This window comes from Rhipicephalus sanguineus, chromosome 7 (genome assembly GCF_013339695.2).
Source record: "Rhipicephalus sanguineus isolate Rsan-2018 chromosome 7, BIME_Rsan_1.4, whole genome shotgun sequence".
In the NCBI taxonomy this organism is placed as follows: Eukaryota; Metazoa; Arthropoda; class Arachnida; order Ixodida; family Ixodidae; genus Rhipicephalus; species Rhipicephalus sanguineus.
The window spans coordinates 31,878,369-31,899,908 of NC_051182.1; the positions used below are offsets into that span (position 1 = coordinate 31,878,369).

General features: G+C 42.4%; 1 protein-coding gene across 1 annotated transcript in view; it reads right to left on the reverse strand.

The window, feature by feature from the left end:
* LOC119399368 (gastrula zinc finger protein XlCGF8.2DB-like) overlaps positions 1 to 21,524 on the reverse strand; it is a 28,307-nt gene extending 6,783 nt beyond the window's left edge. Inside the window, exon 1 of the mRNA XM_049417677.1 lies at positions 20,301 to 21,524. Within this exon, the coding sequence (XP_049273634.1) occupies positions 20,469 to 21,275 (807 nt within the window). The 5' untranslated portion in view covers positions 21,276 to 21,524 and the 3' untranslated portion in view covers positions 20,301 to 20,468. The remainder of the gene's footprint in view (positions 1 to 20,300) is intronic.
* Positions 21,525 to 21,540: the final 16 nt, after the last annotated feature.

Here is a 21,540-nt window from a genome sequence, read left to right on the forward strand (position 1 = left end):
TACTTTTGCATTGCTTTCTTTCAAAATTTTATTGCCCTAACACAATAACACAAGTTTACAACAACAAACTACGGTGGCTTGCATGGTAAAGATAAGGCTGAATGAAGGCTTGCGTGATGGCTGGGAGGCTTGCTGTGGTTTTTGTAATATGGTGTTCCACGTTGTTAACTTGTTGTTGTTGCTGATTCTTCCACGTTTCCTCGTTAAGAGGTCAGCTGCTACACTGAACACTCGCTCAATGCATGCGCTGAAGGGAAGGGCGGTATTATAACGTAAGAACACCTTGTGCACCAGCACGTAGTTCCGCAGGGTTTCGATGCTAGTCTCCATGTCCTCTATGAAGCGTTACGCTTCGCTGGTGCTGGCGCTCAGGAAAGGCGTTGCAGGTAAGGCCAAGGAAAAGGTGAAAAAATGGGCTCTGTACAAGAACTGCCGTAGAAGACTGGTTACAAATTGATTTTGGAAAAAAAGAGTAATTGATTACCAGTAACAAATAAAATAAAATGTAATTGATTACAAGTAACCGATTACTTCTAACGCGTTACGTACAACTCTGTTATGGTCGAGGTTCGCCGTGTGTTGTAGAGAGAAAATTATCATCGCCATGAACCAGCACATGCTCTCTTCTTCCTCTTCTGCTCCACTTCCACAACACATGCGCCAATTTGTCCGGGGTGGATGCAAGAATTCTGATGGGCGAGAGAACGAGTACACAGAGAGAGAGAGAAAGAGAAAAAGTCTTGGCGAAACAATTTTGTTTGACGAGGCGAGATTGGAACTCGCTTGCCCACTCGGCTATCCAGGCACACTAGTAGAGCATAGCAAGGGGGTGGGAAAGGGAAGTGCGGGTGAAGAGGAGGGAAAGGAGAAGAGGAGGACAAGTACAGAGAGAGAGAGAGGAAGATAAAAATAGAAAGAAAGTGGAAAGAAATGGATAGGAGTATGGAATAGCCAGGGGTGGAAAAAAGAGACGTGAGCGGGTAAAAGCCTAGCCAAGCCAGGACCAGCTAGCTGCCCACCGGCTCTGCTGTGACCCAGCCTTGTGCAACTTAGCACAAGCTGCGCTAGTTTTCTGCTAGGATATTGGACGCCTCCCTTACTTCTCTGATTCACTTTGCTGTCTCTCACTCTCTTAGAGTAACGCTTATCCTTTTTCACTCAATCATACACTGTGTGGCCCCTTTCTTTTAGAGTTTCTTTGTTACTCTCAAGGTTTCTGTGCCACGTGTTAAAAATGGCAAAATACACTGGTTGTAAAATTACCACTTTATTGACGGTGGCAAATTCACAGCCATGAGTTGAGAACAGTATCTGCTGTATGTACACTAGAGCACCCTTATTCTTAAGGGAACTCCCTTTGCATGAGAAGGCTACCCAGTTAGATGTACATACCTTTCTCCTGATCGTACATTCTAATTGTCTTTCACTAACTTTCGCTCTCTCGCCATGTTACCTAGCATTGTCTTTGTCTTCTGCACAAGTCTCAAGGCACAATGTGTAGTGTCGCAAACTATCTAAATATAATTCTCCTCCATCTTTGCAAACAGCATAACATTGATCTAATAGTGATATAAATCAATTAATAAATAGAGTATGAATTAAATAAACAGGAAATTAAAGTAGAAAGTGTTTTATGCCCCTAGTGAGCTCACGGTGGTTTCTTCCACAGCAAAGGACAAGCTTGCCTAAGCTTTCAAACTTACTAGACTGACTTGAACCTTGGGAGAGATACCTACTTTGCTTTAAGTATGTCCCAGTAGTATTACAATGCTTGTGCCAGAGACATTTCCTAAAGTGGTTTAGAAAAAATATTCCATGCTACATTCGAATTCCCACTGATGTGAACTTTATGACAACACACAATCTAAGCACTACAATGTTGCCACCACGGAGAGAGGAGACTGTTGCGGTGACCACGGCTGCAAGTGCTGCTCCGTGGGCTAAGGTAAGAATGTCCATAACAGTCTATGCTTCCAGGCTGGATATGCCATGCTAGCTGTATATACTCAGGATACGGCTTCAGCTGTGGTCTTTAATGCAGCTTTTACTAAAACTGGGCAGGCAGCTCGTGGTGGATTTGTGAACATACGCTTGCAATCTTCGAAGCTGCCCAACTGTTCTGACAAAGTTTTGGAAGCTGCATGACACTGGCTTCACCTGCGTGAAAAGTGAGATAGGAGTGTTTCATGCATCCCAGAACCATAACACCAGTACTGCATGGAAGTGTCAGGAGAACACACGCTTCTTTTCCAGCACCTGCCGTGATTTTAATTTTTGTGGCATCAGAACAGGTGCCATTACAACACCCTTCAGACTGGAAAACGTACACACGTATGCGTTGTCTTTTAATAATGCTCTACAATTATTCATAATTTCAAACGGAATTTACATGCAGACATAACTTCAGCCAGGACTTTAAAGTGAAAGGTGCATTAAAAGCGAACTGAAGCATGGGCATACCATTTGGGCAAGCCTATAGTTACTCAGGCTACATTTTTTACTTTCCCCTTAGTTGACTCATAAATTGTGTTTATATACCCAACTTTTTAATTATTGGCTGAAGAGTCAATTATGCACACACAGTTGTAGAGCACCTTCTGAGACCAGTGACTGAATTGTTTCCTATTTGACATGCCTCACGATAGTCCTCTTTTCTACCTTACAAAGGAAGCCCGCGAAATATGAAAAAAGGCATGTGACGGACCACTTGCGCACTGTTGTCGAGCTGCTCTTAAGCATGCAATCAGAGAACAAGGTCACCTGCAGCGCTTTACGTACGCTTTATCACCTAGGCAGCCCTCGGCTAGCAGCACGCACTTGCGCCGTCACTCGACAAAAGCTGCTGGCCACCATCAAAACACTCTGCCACCTCCCCGTGGCCATAGTCATGCTGCAGGTGAACTTGTGTTGGCGAAAGTTATGTGGGACGACCTTCATATTTAACCCTTTGCGGTCCGTTGCTGTGCCCCTCCCGACAACGCCACACTGCTGCAGTGGTCTGTGGTCGGGCACTGTTCGACAAGTTCCTTCATAGCTGCTTCACGCGTGCATTGTCGCATTGCATTATGCACCATCTCTAAATGAGTAAGTAAACTACTTTTACTTGAGCTTTGATTTCTTTAGTTTAGGACTGGAATGGATGGAAGGTGGCTAAAGGTTTCGGACCCTGAAAGCTTATTGTAGGAGTTTGCTCATACGTTCATAACTGAAGGTTTCCAGGTGGGGATTACAATAGGGTTGTATAAATAAGACAATGCTTCTTGGGTAACACATCATGCCATAATTACCAGGATGTTTTAAACTACATATTTGCCAATGTGGATGGGAAGACTGTTCCAGATGTGTGTAGTAATTAGAAAGAAATATAGTTCCCTTTGGAGTCGTTATCTATAGCTATAAGACATTTCAATAGTTATGGCAAGGCGATTGTTGAGTTAATCTGGTGAATAAAATGCCTGCTGGCAAGGAGCATAAAAGTTTAGTATAGAGACAAAAACAAGCAAAATTTTAGAAAGGAAAATGAGGCATGAAAGGTTAAGCTGAGATTTGATTTTTGTTGGAGTAATTATAGATGATGAATCTGCAAGCATGGTTCTATAATAATTCAAGCACATTAATAAGGTTTCCATTTTATACGAAGATTTACAAATTAGATATCATCCTTTCTCTTAAAAAAATACCAGCACAATAAATACCCTCACGAGGACTCAACTAGAACAGGCAAGCATAGCACATAATATACTACGCTGCCACAAATAAAAAGAAACAAGGCATAATGCATACACTACTGTAGCATATGTATCTATGTACATGTGCTACAATAATTAAGGCAGCTTCACATTAGTGGTTCCAAGCCTAAAGGAAGTGCGGAGCTAGGCAGCCTTCTTTGATTCTATTTAGTTTTATCTTTTTTTTTCTTTATGTAATTCGCTCTATATTTTTTCCCTTTTTTCTGTCTATTTCTATTTATCTCTTTTTCCCCAATTCCTTGTCTTTCTTTCCTTTCTTTCTCCCTCTATTCCTATGCTCTTTCTATCTCTCTATTCTCACTAGCTTTCTCCTTCTTTTTGTCTTTTATTTCTCTCCCTCTACTTTTCATTATTAATATGCTATGCTTTACTACTTCCTCTCCTGCTTTTCCCTTTCCTACCTCATTGTTATACCATACTATAAAAGGCTATGCTATGTTCTGCTAGCGTGCCTGGACAGCCAAGTGGTTGCGATACTCGCCTTCGGATCATGGATACGCGATTTCAAGTCCCGGCGCGCAAAGAATTTCTCTGTTTCTCTTTCTATCAGTTTTTTTTTCTTTCCCTCTCTCTTCCTTTCTCTCCCTCTGCACTCGTTATCTCGCCCATCAGAATTATTGCATCCCATGCTGAGGAAATGGGAACACGTGCTCTGGGAGCGAAGCAGTAGGTCAAAAGGATGAAGAGAGCGCATGTCGTTTCAAGACGATGGCAATTTCTGTTCAGCCGTTCCAGCCAATGCTAGGCTTAACCCCTTAAAGGCTTATGACGAGCTGAGCTCATCATGAGAAATTGTCACTTTTTCTGGCTACGGGCCTGGGTATTACATGACGGTGCGAAATATGATGAATAAAGCATTTCTTTAAGCTGTAAAACGTTTTCGCAAGTTCTTTTCTGTTTTGAACATGTTACTGAAGCATTTCATGCTGTAAAAATTTGGCGATTTCGGAACACTTTCTTGTAATTCAATCGGCACTTAAGGGCAGCTCCGCTGTCGAAACATTTCAGAAAGTGTTATTCAGCGCGGCTACTCCAGACCTGAGTCAGGTTTGGAACATCCTTTCAAGTGCTGATGTAAGATGGCACATGAACTTCTTTGGTTAATTTGAACTGATTGAAGGGGCCATAACGACATGTTCACCCAACAACGTGAGGTTTTCAGCGAAAAATAGTAGGAGAGCAGTAAAGCTTTCGTTTGGGCTAGTTGGTGCAATCTTCAACACATAATTAGGTTGCGCCCGTCCTGTGTACTCCTCTTTGTCCGTGTTTTTTCGCGCAACCTAATTGTGTGTTCTAGAAGGAGAGGGTCTATTATGCCGATACATAAGTGGACTGTAAATAATATTTGTGCAAAACACGCAATAGAAGTCACTAGGCATAAACCGCGCCCACCACCGGCAACTGCCGTTTTGCCATGGCATGTGTGGCGTGATGGGCTGCATGTATCGGAGCCATCGTCTTTTACCAAAATTTCAGCTGCGGCAAATCGTTCAGTTTCAGTGCCAAGCTAAAGAAAGCTAAAATATCCCAATTTCACACGCAGCTGACCAGGGAACAATATTGTTCGCCGGAATGCAGACACTCGCGCTGCAAGCTGCTCGTTACGTCAAGGCTCGTCAGCAAGCTACATCACGGCTCGCAAGTGCACCAGTGTTGCCTGAGTGAAAGGCAGCTCGCGTGTTTATAAAGATATTCAGTTACAAATTAAGTGCTTGCCCGAATGCGCTAAGACTTTGCCAGCTTATTTGTACATGCACGAGGATTAACCCAAATAACACAAATTATGATCAAAAATTGGGTGTCATGGCCCCTTTAATAAATCCTCGCATGCTACCTGGAGGTGTAAAATCTGACAAAAGTCAAGGCCTTAACTTTTATGATTCAGAAGAGGGACCGATCCACCTGAATGCACTTTCTTCATCTTACTTCCAGTTTCTTTCTTAATGATTCATTTGCATTCCATCACGTAAAAATTATGCGATCTTCTTCACAGTTTCCTTGGCTCTCACTGTCTATTGGCTTCGTTAAATTATGAATTCCAGAAATCGACCTCCTCAGCTTCCATTTTCTTTCATTTCAAACATATATATTACCTTCCAAACAATGACAGAGACTGCCCCAGAGCGGCATGCCTAAGGTCAGGACCACCTTTAGGAACAACGTTCACACTGCGTTTTGCAATGATATGCCACCAAAACATTTGAGATACCACGATTGGCTAAACATAGCATGTGGTAAGACAGGGCACAGCTAGTGACCAGTCATCTCAGCTCACCCTGCCTTTGTAATCATGGCTGATGAGCTAAAGATAAGAAGCACCAGCCTCCAAGTGGCCAGCAGCTGCGACCTTTGCCACATGCAGCACGGACACACATGATGTGCATGTCCTGTGTGCCTTGGTTTACACGACACGGTCTTGGTGCCCTAGTGGCCACTTCGTTAACTTGATATACACTTACACTGAAATTGGCATGCCATGGCATGAGTCTTTCCAAAATAAATGACAGATCATAATATGAATATCATGGCATGCATATTATGTACATCATGATTTACATGACACGGTACACGAAAATTCGCATGACATGGCATGAGTGTATAAGGAACATACATGAAATATCACAACATGAATATCATGTCATCTACACCATGATTTACATGGCACAGTTCTGGTGATCTTTGGACCGTTTCATTAACTTGATGTACACCAACGGTGGAATGCCATGACATAAGTGTACAAGCAACATATACGACTGGGCATAACATGAAATTCATGTATTCATGAGTGCTCATGGCAATAAATACTCAAAGCGGAAAAGTATCTGTGGAAACTCGTCACATCAATACAAGTAAATTACAATTAATTGCTAAATAAGCATGAATGCAGTGGTCCACCTCACATTGCTCAATATTGCTCACGACAGTGCATGCATGCACGCATGGCCACCATGTTCATAGTGAACAACATGTCATGACATGAATGCCTTGGTTTGTGTCAAAGGCAAACAATGTGGTGTATGCAGTACCTCATTCACTGCTTCGCATTACATTGATTCTCACAGTGCGCGAGATGTGCCGTATTTTCTTTCCTCTACAATCAACACGCCATTGTTAGCGCACTAGGTTTGGCTAATTTGTTTGCCTTGACAAGTATAGGCAGGCAAGTTGCTTTATTTGTAACTGCCAATGATATGACAATGCAAATGTTTCGCAATATGTGACCAAGGCAGTAGACATTCTCCAGGCATGGGCAAGCAAAAAATATGAAATAACCATATTAACGCAATGGAGCTGTATGAAATAAACGGTTTTAATATACCTCATTAACAAAAACTCTGATATATGTTTCAATGAACCAAAAGTTTCAATTATCTAATGTTGAATAATCGTGGGTCTCCTGTATTGTATTAAAAATATTCTTCAATCAATGACGCCTGCAAGTTCAATGAAATTTTTTTTTAAATCCCGAATTTGAGAAAATGTGCATATTGGTTCACATTGAGATGCAACTTCAACCATGTGGTGCCACATTTAACACACATCTTCATACCTCAATCAAAAGTAAATGGCTCGTTCCTTTTAATTGACAACTTTTACCATTACATTTTCCTTTTTCAAGAAAGAAGACCATTTTTGAAAGTTCATCCATGACGGCAATCTTCCCATTTGTTAACATCACAGGTTCAATACATGCTGCATCCAGGTCGGGATGGAATGGTTGCGTTTCCCTGTTTTGGGGACTCGGAAAAACTAACTCCATGTTGTTGGCGATAAGACGAAAGATAATTACAGCTTTTTCACTCGTTTTGCTTCCCGGACGGGCGTATAACCACACAGTTTTCTTCCATGCGCTCACTCACACAGTTTGCTTACGCTACGAAAGTGCGCGCCAGTTGCTCTGCTGCTAGTGTGTCGAGCGGCGATTCTTCCGATGTGGACTATTCCCCAAGCATACTTGTGTATGTCTGTGAGCTATGTTTAATACAATGCATAATCTTTATTCATGAAAACAGTATATGTTTTGTTAGGATTTTGCTTGATGTCACTCATGAATAAACCATGTGTAACAAAAAAAATTATTTCTTTGTCACATTACGGTCACGCAAAAAAAATTTAGACAATTTTTTCTTAAATAGAATTGTCTGAGAATTTAATTCAGCAATAAAAGAATTACACATCTTTGGAGTGCATCTCGCGAAAAGATTCGATCCTCAAAGGGTGTAAGCAGTTACCTTTTCTCATACTTAATTTCATCAATTAACCCTTCTCCCCCCCCTCCCCTTGACAAGTCCGTATGCTACTCACCTTTAAAGCTTTTTCTATGAATGGTGACGGGAGATGTGGTCGCTGAGCTTGCCTTTTTGAGCAAAGGATGCATTGCAATAGACACAGGAAAAGGAACACTCTCTGCTGTGGGTGCTCAAGTGCCTCTTCAGTGTGGTCCGGTGTGAAAAAGATGCATCACAGCGGTCACAGGAAAAGGGACGCTCTCCCGTGTGGGTGCGCAAATGCTGCGTGAGGGTTGTTCGGTGCGAAAAAGACGCATTGCAGTGGTCACAGGAGTAGGGACGCTCTCCTGTGTGCCTGTGCAAGTGATCATTCAGTGTGGCTTTCTGCGAAAAAGATGCACTGCAGTGGTCACAGGAAAAGGGACGCTCTCCTGTGTGAGTGCGTATGTGGTTTACGAGGGAGCGGTTATAAGTGAACTCAGCAGGACATAAGTGGCACTGGTGGAGGGGCTTCCCCGAATGTTTGCGAAGGTGGCTTTCCATTTTCATCCTTTCCTTCGTCATATAGGTGCAATGCCGACAGGTATTCCATCCGCTTTCTACAGTCTCTAGTGAACTGTACTGCTCTGGAGACTCCAATGAGACGAAACCTGCAAAGCCACAGGAAGACAGGAATGCAATGTAAATTATGCGTCACACACTACGTAAACCACAACTGCAGCAATCAAGAAGTGTTGCTATACTTCTAAGTATGTCATAACCTTGGCCTACCCAAGCCACATCCCACCGAAGGGCAAAAGTCCAGTGACACAGTACCCCCAACTCTCTCTACATAAATACTATGCTTAAAACATCCGAACACCTGCTGCCAATAGATAGAGGTCTGATCTGTGTGCAATTTTGAAACTACATGTAGAGACACAATTTTTTATGGACGTTTGCCACTACAGCTAATCTTGGCACTGCTTTTTTTGCACACAAGTATCTATACAGTGTAGGACAGCAAAAGCATCATTCCATTTTTGAACACACAAAGCATGTGAAATGAAATGCAAGTGAGAAATGTCAAATTCAATCAAGCTGGAAAATATGAAAAAAGAAACATTTACGTAGGTTGAAATAGCACCAGTGCTTCTGGTGGTGAAAAATACAGGGATACTTTTCTGCATAACACAAACAATTACTGCTACATATATGTATTAGCAGAGTTCACACGTATCACATTAATGTTTTATACTTCAATGAAAGAATGACGATACAATGAATTACTACAAGTAACTTATTCACTAACACGATCACCCACACAAGAAGATATTCCACTTTACCCCTGTATGGAACTGATTGTCCTGAATGATTATGATGGCTAAACATTGAAGCCGCAATCGGAAAGCCATCTCAGCATGCGTAAATTATTAAAGCTCTTTCAGTGTCTCACACTGAACAATGCACACATGAGCTTGAACCATTACATGCAAATTAGGCATCAACATATTCACAATATGAGCACACCAAATGCACCTAGCAATATACAAACATAAGAAAATGAATGAAAAAAAGCTTGTGCATGTATTAAAAAATGGTGTCATTTTTAGAGGACGAAAATGCAGCCACATTTCAGTGCATTCAGGTTCATCGGTTAGTGCCACAGTAGAAAGAAAGTAGATCGAGTTAGATGGTTGATGTTACTTCTGATATCCTGCCTATCTAAAAGTACAACACAAAAACACAAACATGAAGAATGACAGGGCTGTGTGTATATTTAAAGTAACACAATATTTCCACTGTAAACTTTCAAAATCATAGTTCACAGACTGCAGTACAAAGCCAAAGTGCCACTCCACAGTGTTGTGGTAACTTGCCTAAAAACTTTTTCCTATAAGCTACAGTTTCAAGAACATTTCCATTGTTAGACAGACTTGTAAGACAAGAATACGCATTACCCTCTTTCTAGCCGGAACCAATTCTTTGTAAAGACAGGCACAATTTGTTTACACTGATGTCTGAACCAAATACCATAATGACAGCCATTTTTTTCTTCCAAATTTCATAAGACTAACAGTGCAAAAAGCAAATTTCCAATTTTCCCCCATTCCAATACAACCAATCCATAGCAGCAAACAGTGGTCAGAGTCACACAACCATCCCAATCTGAAGGACATAACAAATCAAACTGCTATATAATGGCCAACAAAGGTCTGTGAAGAGGCTCGTGTGGTGCACTTATGGCAATGTCCGAAACACGCAACTTCTTGGGTGCTCCATAGAGGGAACTAACACATCTGCAATAGGACAGAGATCCCTATTAAAGCCAGCACACACACAAAGTACACTCAGACAAACATTCACCCTTTGGATCAACCAGACTTGCACGTAACAAGTTACTTGTAATAAGTGACATCTCTTGGTAGTTTTCTGATAAAGTTGTTACTTTTTGGCAACCAAGTACATGCAACTATTGTTGGATACAACTATAGAAGTATTCGGTATTGCCTCCTCAAATGAGGGTGCACGCAAGCCTTCACCAACGGGTGCGAACTTCAGTTTGATGTCAAAAGCCGAACAGCTGGTGACACCGCCTTCGGAAAACATTGCGGGACTATTTCTTGAGATGCAGAGGTGATCGTCTAGCGTGCTTCTGTCACCTGGACGGGGCCTCTCCAGACTTCTTAAGCTATATCTGACTGTATTACATTTATCCAAGAGACAAGTGCTACTGGGCAGTGCAATATTGAAAGCTTGAATATTGCAAGAAATATCGATTGCTCAAGTGTGGTCGCGCCATCCAACAGAATATACAGTGGAAACTCAATTATACGTCCCCCGCTCATGCGATGACTCGCATTTAACAGCATATCGTTTTAGTCCGGGCAAGAACCCAGCATAAGTAACTAATTAAGAACCACCATTAAATGAAGCAGTTTTAAGCCAACCCACCACATAGCTCGCCTCTCTGCTACCGTGCCAAAAAAAAATTATCCTATTTACTCGAATCTGACGCACAGCCAACTTTCGCCTGTTCAAAATCAAAATTTACCCGGCTGTAATGATACCAGCTTTCTACTCTAAAATCGACATGGCCCCATGTTCACGATTACAAAGAGAGAGAGAAGAGCGCAATTTGTCTTTAAAGAATTGGAAAATTATATTTTGGCAATCCATCCTGCAGTCGTTAGTTTGCCTGACCTTAAGGATCGCTTCTGGATATGCCAATATCGCGTGCGTATTCAAGGGCCGCTACCTATAGTTGGATAGGACTTAAGAAGTCAGAAGCACGAGAGGTCGTGGTCAGAAGAGACCCCGCTCAGATGACCAAAGCACGCGAGCCGATGGCCTTCGCGACTAAAGTAATAGTCCCGGTCATGCACTCGGCAATGTTCTCCAAAGGCCACTGCCCGTCCGGCTCGTAATGTCGTCAAGGTCAGTCTGGAGTGGCGCCCACTGGCGCAGCTTGTTCGCGTCCGCCTTCGAGGAGGAAATGCCGCAGACTTCTAAAGTTGTATTATAGTGCCTAGTTGTATGATCGACATGGAGTTGCTTGTGATTGTCAGCAAGCTAGCCTTTCAGGTCCGGATATTTTCCCATCTTCGGCCGGTAAAACATTTTCCTGGTCAACACGCTCACAGGCCTCGCGCAAGCAAAAACGACGCGACGCAGTAAGCTCAGCGCGTAAAATAACACTCTTGAAGTGAGCTTTCATAATGAAAGCGGCTCATCACCGATTACACTTAAACCGAGAACAGATAGACGCACACAGGCCTCCCGCAATCGCGCACGAAATGAACGGACATAAACGAGCTAAATTATATTCCAGCGACCATAGCTAAAATACCGCAGAGCATTTATAGTTAAAGGTTCATCTTGAATATGCGCTCCATTGCGATTTAGTGATGGCGATGACACTGCATCTGAACACTCCCGTGAAAGGCTGTTGCTACGGGGTTTCGGTTTCGTACTTCATCCAAACCAAAGCTTTGTCCTAACGTGGAGGGATTTTCGGACTCGTTTTGTGAGAAAGGCTATTCGCGTAAAATTCAATTTTTTAAAACGTGAAATTCAAGATACGCTCACGCCTTTTCTTAATCCACTTTCCTCGGAGCAGTTCGTGCCTCAAGCACGCGGTCTGTACTCATAGAGCTCTCTGCACCCGTTTATTTGCAAGATTGAGTAATGCTTAAATTCTTCGTTTTTCGATTATACGACGGTTTTGCGTCGTTCCCTCAAAGTCGTATAATCGGGGTTCCTCTGAATGATGCAACTGTTCTGCTATGTTAAAGCTTTAGCGCGAGAAGGTGCACAAAACGACGAGGACAGCGCTTCACCTCGTCGCTTCTTTGTGCGCTCCTACTAGCCCGCACCCACACCTTCCTACAGTGATGGTTCAGACCAGTAGCGTAGCCAGAAAATAATTCTCGGGAGGGTGATCAGGGAGGGAAGTTGAATAACCATACTTTTTGTATGTTCCCGCATAAATACACATGCAAAATTACAAGGGAGGGGCATGTTTGACCGCCTCCCGCAACCCCCTCTGGCTACGCCAGTGGTTGAGACAAGCAAATCAACGTGATTAGTATTTGTTTGCACTCCATGTTCGACTATTTCAACCGGCACTGTTTTGCCTTGTTGATGTTGATGCCGGGAAATAAAGTGCGGACTTTTTACACTTTTTCCTTAAAGGTACACTATGCAGATTGTTGAAATAGCGTTCCAGATATCTTGTAGTGCTTGTTTCATGCCAAGAAAATACTTTGAAAAAAAAAATGGTGGTAAGTACCTAGTGCAAAGACTAAGGAATCATCAGAAATGGTGGCGTTCCTTCCTCCTCTACCTCCTCACTTCCCCTTCCCACCCCTTGCACGGCTATTCATCACTATGCTATGCTTCACCCTTTTCACTCTTCTTCACTTCCCTTTCCCACCTCCTTGCTTCACTATGTGCGCCTATGGTATGTTTTCTCTCTATTTCTATCTGCTCTCTGTTTATTCAATCACAAAAAAACTTTTGTGTATGTTTCCGTCTATGTTGTTACTCTGTCTTTTTTTTATTCTATCTGTTTATGTATTTCTTCCACCCCTTTCTTTCTCTATGTACTCGTACTCTCGCCGATCAGAGTTACTGCATCCAACACTGGGCAAAACATACATTTATCCAAAAAACACACAGCAACACTTACCAATGAGTGATCATGCCAAAGCTACTTCACAAGGCTGGAGTACTTTTTTTTTTTGTACACCACCACCTGGCAGTTGCAGAGAGTAATTTCTATCTGTCCACTGCCTCACTCACAATGGACCCTCCTTGAAAAGCACATCTCCCAACAACCTTCTGCCACACTCATTCAGTGGACAGTGCTTCTAATATGTTGCTGAATAAGACATTCCACAATAAACATGTCACCCGTTCCTAGATCAAGAAATATCACTGTCGCACAAATCTTGGAATGTGAAGAAAGTCTTCCACGGTTGCTGCTGTACACATTTATTCAAATTACGACTTCTTTCATTCCTCATAAACAGCAAAAGAACAAAGCGAACTTGTAATGACGTGATGGTGGGAGACTGCAACACGAGGTGCTCCTTATTGAAAGACTTAACATTGCTTCCAGACAATGTTTGCCGAGATATATAGCATGCATTATCAAATGCAGATTTGGATTATTCCTTGTTTTTCAGAGAATACTATTGTGGAAACCACAGCACATTCAAGAGTATAAAAAGCTAGGTGTGTGTGTCACCAGGCCACAAAGAGCAACCAATATTGCAAATGTGTGAACCTAATGCATATGTCAGTGCTATCCAGTCTGTGTGCCTTTTTAGTTCTACGAGTCTACGAACAATTAGTGTTAGAATAAAGTTCCTATGGTAAAACATGAGATTTCTTTAGTGAAAACTTGAAAGCACGAACGACGAAGACGAAACACATACAACAGGACTTGCGCTTAACTTGCAACTGGCGTTTATTGGACATGAACATCGTGATATACCCCTGCATCAAGCTCATGCATATGCACTCGTCATCCCACAAAAGATAGCGTGGGTTTATTTTGAAAACAAATCTACGGTGTATCAATGTACGTCGAAAGAAAAGCCACTTCATTTTCTTTTAACAGCAAAGAGGGGCTGCTGACACACTTATCACCTGCTTTCTTTATCAAGTAAGCCTCGACGATTTCGCGTTCTGTTTTTGAACTGCTTTTTTTCAGAAAAGTGGTGTTGCAAAATAAAGGGGTACAAGCACATTGTTTGCAATGTTCTGCCAAGTGGCTACCAAATCCCTTTCTGACATCGTTATTGTGCTGTCTCGCCCTGTCATTGAAGCATTGACTAGTCTGTCCAATGTAGACACGTCCACAACTCAAAGGAATATGGTACACTACGTTTGCAGTACACACAGTGTAGACAGTCTTATGATTGGTGTGACACTGCATGTGTTTCTTGGTCCTTTGAAGGTTGCAGACAGCTGATAGTCTGCAAGGCGCTGAAAAAACTAGATTGATATTATGTCGGTTAGCTATCTTCTTGTGTGCAGCAGCCCCTCTTTGCTGTTAAAAGAAAATGAAGTGGCTTTTCTTTCGACGTACATTGATACACCGTAGATTTGTTTTCAAATATCATGTTTTCAAAATAAACCCACGCTATCTTTTGTGGGATGACGAGTGCATATGCATGAGCTTGATGCAGGGGTATATCACGATGTTCGTTTCCAATAAACGCCAGTTGCAAGTTAAGCGCAAGTCCTGTTGTATGTGTTTCGTCTTCGTCGTTCGCGCTTTCAAGTTTTCACTAATGATGGACCAACTCGCCCAAACCAAGGTATTGTTGAGATTTCTTTCTTTCTTCACCATAGAACGTCAACCAGCTGCTATTTCAAGAAATCATACGTAAGCTAATACATCATGGTGAAGAGTGTAAATATGTCCTTCACAAATGCACTGCTTTCACGAGATTATACAGCAGGCAGTATAATCACCCCTATTTCAGCTAGATACCGAGTTGTTCTGCTAACACCTCTTAGGACAAAGAGCCGGTCAATAATCAAATGAGTAAGGAGTCCGCGCATTGTGTACTGCCTGTTTCTCGTGAATTAAGAATAAACGATTCTGTTCCATTTTGGTAACTGCAAAATTGGAATTTTACGAGCAACTATGGTTATATGTTCTCAACTATGGTAAAGTAAATTTTAACGGAAGCTTAGTATGTCAAATGAGCTTTCATAAGACTACGAAGAGCACATGTGCATTGTGTATACTATGATTGCATAAAGGGTGAACACATCTAGGTATAAAGTTTGTCAATGTTGCTTTTTGGGCTAGTTGGTTAAATGCATCAAAAGGCACCATAGCGCTAGCCGACAGGGACAAGGAAGACAAAACGGGACAAGCGCTAACTTTCAAATGAATGTTTATTCTCAGAAGTAACGGTATATGTAGATCCATACACAGAAGATGGCCCAAACACCGCACATAAAAACCTGCCGCGTCCAGAAAGGCAAATTCATTTGCAGTCAGTGCCAACGAAGGGCAGCTGACACAGCTGTTACCAGCCTTCGCTATTAGGGCGGCTTCCACAATCTCTCGCGTATTTTTATTGGCATTCCTATACACAACGATGCACTCTTTAAACAAGGCTTCGCATCCATAATCATTACAATGTACAGACACGTGACCATCCCGATATCGACCCACCTTCTGTTTGTGTTCTCTTAGCCTATCGTTTAGGCATCTCCCCGACTGTCCGATGTAAACTTTCCCACAAGAGAATGGGAAGCAGTACACCACATTGTTTATACATGAGAGAAACGGAGGCTGATATTTCTTTACACATCCTGTACGTTTCTTTGCTAACGGGTCTGTGGCCTTGCAAATGCCGATTAGTTTCTGTGGAGTGGAAAATAGCACATCTACCTTCACCTTTCGGCCAATTTTCTTTAAAGCATGTGAAGCGTTGTGCATGTACGGCACGACAACCTTTTTCATTCCATCAGCACTGCTCGCACATGTTCCATTCTGTCTATTTAAAGTGCACTAAAAAAGTAAGCGAACTTCTATTGCTTGAGCTTTGATTTCGTTAGTTTAGGAGTGGAATGGATGGAAGGTGGGTAAAGGTTTCGGACTGCGAAATCTTATTGTAGGAGTTTGCTCATACACATAGGCATGCACAGGGTTGCCCATCAGGGGGGGCAAAGGTTCATCGCAGCATCCCCCCCCCACCCTACTAAGTCAATGTATGGGGCATATTTTGCCCCCCCCCCCCCCTCTTAGGTGATTAGAGGGGGCGACCGCCCCCCCTGCCCCCCCTGTGCGCACGCCTATGGTCATATATTCATACCTGAAGGTTTCCAGGAGGGGATTACAAAAGGGTTGGACAAATAAAACAATGCTTGTTGGATTTGAGAAATATCTTGCTTTTCAAAACTTGTCTAATATCAAGGAAGAAGGTGCACAAACAGATTGTGTAAGCTGGGCTGCCCTATACCGCGACAACACAGCAGCATTTCATAACATTATGGAAAAATTATCGTCAATTTTAAAAAGTACAGCCACAGTTAAGCTGTTCTTAATCTGTGCATTCTGTCTGCAAAAATCACAGACTCGGTTTGGCGTCGTAAATACAATGAATATGAAGAACCTGCTATGACTGTTAAACAAAAAGTCCACCACGGTGGTGTAGTCGTTACAGTGCTAGCTCGCCTGCTGACCTGAAGGTCGCGGGTTCGATCCCGGCCTCAGCGGTCGCATTTTGTTGAAGGCGAAATGGCAGAGGCCCAAGTACTGTGCAATGTCAATGCACGTTAACGAACACAAGACAGTCAAAATTTCTGGAGCCCTCCACTACGGCATGCCTCATAATCATATCGTGGTGTTGGCACGTAAAACGCCATATATTATTATTAAACAAAACATGCGGCTTTAAAAGCAAGGTACTTCGAGAAATCTTCAGAATAAGCCGAGTGCAAATTTTTTTACAGTATATATGAGGGCCCTATAATGTCAAGGCTTTCTGAAGAAAAAGACCAAGTTCTTTCAATTAATTTTTATGGAAACCACATTGAACTGGTTGTGTATATGAGATTATGAATGACTACGAATTTATATAGTAGGTGTCGTTCCTTGCCCTGCTCTTCCCAGCTTGGGCGGTGTGTGGAGAGAAAAGAGGTTAAGTGGCCCTTTACTCGTCCGCTCCGGCGCTCCCAAGTACGCCTATGTAAATTGTGTAAGCTCAAATTTTCTTTGAAAAAGTGTGGGCGATTAAAACGTTAGACTACCCTGCACTGTTTCCTTCCATCCGTATATGTCGTCAGCTGTTAATTATTGGCCGAAACTTTCTGGGTCATGCTCACAGCACCTGCTCGTAACACGATGCAACAAATGAAGCGTAAGGGATCCACTGCGTAATGATCACTTACGCACAACTACGTAAAAAATAAAAACTATTTTCAATACAGCATATTGTTGGTTATTTGTTCTTCGCTATTCGTCAAAAATTTTTCGTGTGCCATAAAATCGCCTCCTTCAAGAATCAAGAAAGTTTATTTCCAACATAATAGCTGGGGGCACCCCAGGCGAAAAGTGGCGAAATGCAGCTTGAAGGTGCCTGGGGGCCCACATACAAGGCAGCATACACACACATTTCTAGGCAGCATAAGCGTACAAAGTGAAGAAAGGATATTTAAAGTAGAAAAAAAACAAAGTAAGCATATAGAGTATTGGTAGACATATGACACACATATATACACTGTATACACGCGCATACATAAACGGAAAGAGAAGTACAGTATACTAAAAGGTAAGGACATCTGATCATGATACGTAATTTAAACATGCTGGCTTTAAACAGGTTTACATCAATATATTGTTACAGCACAAATATTTCAAAAATTTACTACATTGTACTATGAAAGAAGTGTGTAGCGGTAAGAACAGATAGCACTGTTTAGTACAGTTCAGACAAAATATTCGCGCAACTCTTTTTTACAGACATTGTTAAAATCAATACCCTCCTTCTGATATTTGTTTAACCCACTGAGACATTTGTACACAATTGTGTACATCACTTAATTTTGCTAGTTGTGTTGACTAATGGCTAAGAAAGAAAAATATCCTTTGGGGTTTGAATGAATTGAACATCCTGCTTCTTAAAGGTGTCTTCATTTAACTACATTTTGTAGTGTACTATTTCATGCAATCACTTTGCTGAAGGGACTACCATGTTTGATGAGCCGTTTGACTTGCCGCTTTCCGCGAGCCACGTCAAAAGTACCATTTTTCTTTGCTTGAAATAAACATAACCGAAAAGAAATTTGAACTATATTTGTAGCATGAAATTTGGTTCTATTTATGCAAAAACGGAACACGAACAAGTTATGGATAAATATATATATTTAATTAGAAAAAAATTAATATTAATTACTGTAAAACGGATAAATCAATGTATTATGACACTATTTTTGTAGCAATAGAATATATCGAGTGCCCTGAGATAACGTTGTGTAAATTTGACACATTTAGAGACAGTTCTTCATGGGTGGCGTCTGAAAGGGTTAAAAGATACAGTACTTATAGCAGCTGGTGAGACGAATTCATATGCGCATAATAGATACTTTCAGACGATTACAGCGCGTGATCATGAAACATGGAGGACAGTCATCACAGCAGATTCATAGAACAAGTTTTATTACATAATAACGTGATTGCTGTGTTCAAGTAAAACTTTGTCTCACTTGTTAGTTTCCCAATCTGCAGCCGACAATGACCATTGTCGAAAGAGGGGGGGGGCTAGCGTCCCCCCTTGGCCCCCCGGTAGATACGCCTATGAACACAGTCATAAAAAAAATTAGCCTAGGTTGCACAAAGTCACCCAAGGCTTGAGTCACAGCAGAGATGGTGGACTATAAGCAAAAGAGGAAGAAGAGGGTGAAGATAAAGAGGTTAACGAAGAAAGCACCTGGCTGGTTCATGGAGATAATTTTTCCAGGTCACACGGCAAACTATACCTGCTATACTGTACTGTACATGGCTATGCTTTCTTTTTTTTAAAACTTTTTTTGTGTATTTTTATCTCTTTCACCATCTATTTTTTGTCTCTCTTGTTCTCTCTTTCTTCCCTTTCTTTTCTTTTTTTTCTCGTTCTCTTTCTTTCCATGCCTTTGTTTCTCTCTCTCTCTGTGTAGACAGCCTCCCGCCTTCAATCTTTTTATCTGTTTCTTCCATTTATTTCTTTCTCTATCTCTCTGTGGTCGGTCTCTTGCCTTCTATCTTTTTCGGTGTTTATCTCTTGCTTTCTAACACCTCTTCTCTTTCTTCCCTTGCTTCCTCTTTTTCTGTTTCTATGTTTTTGTTTCTCTATCTTTCTGTCTAGATGGGCTCTGGCCTTCTGTCCTTTTCTCTGTTTCTTTCTTTCTCTCTCTCCCTCTTTAGTCAGACTCTCGCCTTTCTTCCATCCTCATTTCCCTCCTCCTCACCTTCACTTCCTTCTCCCACCACCTTGCTCCATTAGACTATACTACAAGGCTATGCTCTGCCCTGCCGGCGTGCCTTGATGGCCGAATAGTCAGGATGCTCGCATTCGGATCGTGGGTACGCAAGTTCGAATTCCGCCTCGGAAAAAAAGAATTTTCCGCCACAAATTTTTTTTTCTTTCTTTCTCTCTCTGTACTTGTTCTCTCACCTATCAAGTTATTGCATCCCTAGGCGGAAAAACCGGCGCACATGTTCTGGTAGGGAAGCAGAAGAGGAAAGCGATGAAGAAGAGGACGAAGATGCCACGTGCCGGTTCATAATAACGATAATTTTCTATCTACAATGCACGGCCAACCTCGACCTAAACGGCCCTGTTGTAAATCAGATACATCGTTGCATAATGAATTTCACAAAACTTAAGTTCATTTGAAACAACATTTAGCCATTAATTTTTATAAAACGTAAGCCAAGCATATTTTGTGTTTGGAGGAAAGACTGAAACACACGCTGCTAAGCCCTGGCTTCAACTGTACACCTCTCATTTCCACCTTAAATAGGTACATAAGTATATAATGAGTAACGTCAAGAATGTTCCATGCAGACGCATTTTTATTCAATTCACATTAAAGGCAAGTCAAGCCTTTGTCATTATGTCATAGCTATCTATATGTCACTCAGCACATATGAAATTTTCATCCAATGAAAGATTTCTCAACAAGCCATATACTGTAATAACTATATTTCTGAGGCATTTGAAGCTTTTTCATGCACTTAAGCAGTTACCTTCCCCCATACTTAATTCCATCAATTAATTTATTCATCAATTAACCCTTCTTCCGCCCTCAACAAGCAAAGTATGTATGCTACTCACCTTTAGGGCTTTTTCTACAAATGGAGACGGGAGATGTGGTCGCGGAGGTTGGCTTTCTTCGAAAAGCATGCATTGCAGTGGACACAGGAAAAGGGACGTTCTCCTGTGTGGGTCAGCAAGTGGTTCACGAGGGTGCCTCGGTGCGAAAATGATGCATCGCAGTGCTAACAGGAGAAGGGACGCTCCCCTGTGTGGGTGTTAAGATGCTGCATGAGGCTGGTCTTGTGTGAAAAGGATGCATTGCAGTAGTCACAGGAGTAGGGACGCTCTCCTGTGTGAGTGCGCAAGTGGTTCGTGAGGTTGCTCTTCTTTATAAACGTTGCACTGCAGTGGTCACAGGAAAAGGGATGCTCTCCTGAGTGTACGCGCAAGTGCTGTGTCAGGGTAGTCTTCTGCGAAAAGGATGCATCGCAGTGGTCACAGGAGTAGGGACGCTCTCCTGTGTGGGTGCGCAAGTGGCTCGTGAGGTTGCTCTTCTTTATAAACGTTGCACTGCAGTGGTCACAGGAAAAGGGACGCTCTCCTGTGTGTATGCGCAAGTGCTCTGTCAGGGAAGTCCTCTGCGAAAAGGATGCATCGCAGTGGTCACAGGAGTAGGGACGCTCACCTGTGTGGGTGCGCAAGTGGTTCGTTAGGTGGGTCTTCTTCACAAAGGTTGCACTGCAGTAGTCACAGGAAAAGGGACGTTCTCCAGTGTGGAGGCGCAAGTGGTGTTTCAGGGTGGCCTTTTGTGAAAAGGATTTATTGCAGTGATCACAGGAAAAGGGTCGCTCTCCTGTGTGGGTGTACAAGTGCTGTGTGAGGTTAGCCTTCCGGAAAAAAGCTGCACTACAGTGATCACAGGAAAAGGGACGCTCTCCTGTGTGGGTGCGTATGTGGTACTTTAAGGTGCGTCTCTGAGTGAACTCAGCAGGACATAAGTGGCACTGGTAGAGGAGCTTGTCCGCATGTTTGCGAAGGTGGCTTTCCATTTTAGTCCTTTCCTTGGTCACATAGATGCACTGCCGACAGGTATGCCGTCCGCTTTCTACGGTCACTAGTGAACTGTACTGCTCTGGAGTTTCCGAGAACAAGGAACCTGCAAAGCCATAGGCAGAAAGGAGAAATTATAAGTCACACACTACAAAAAACTGGATTGCAGCAGCAGGTAGTCAAGAAGCGTGTACATCTAAGTATGTCATAACCTTGGCCTACCCAAACCACATGTCACAAAAGTGTAAGAGTCCAGTGACACAG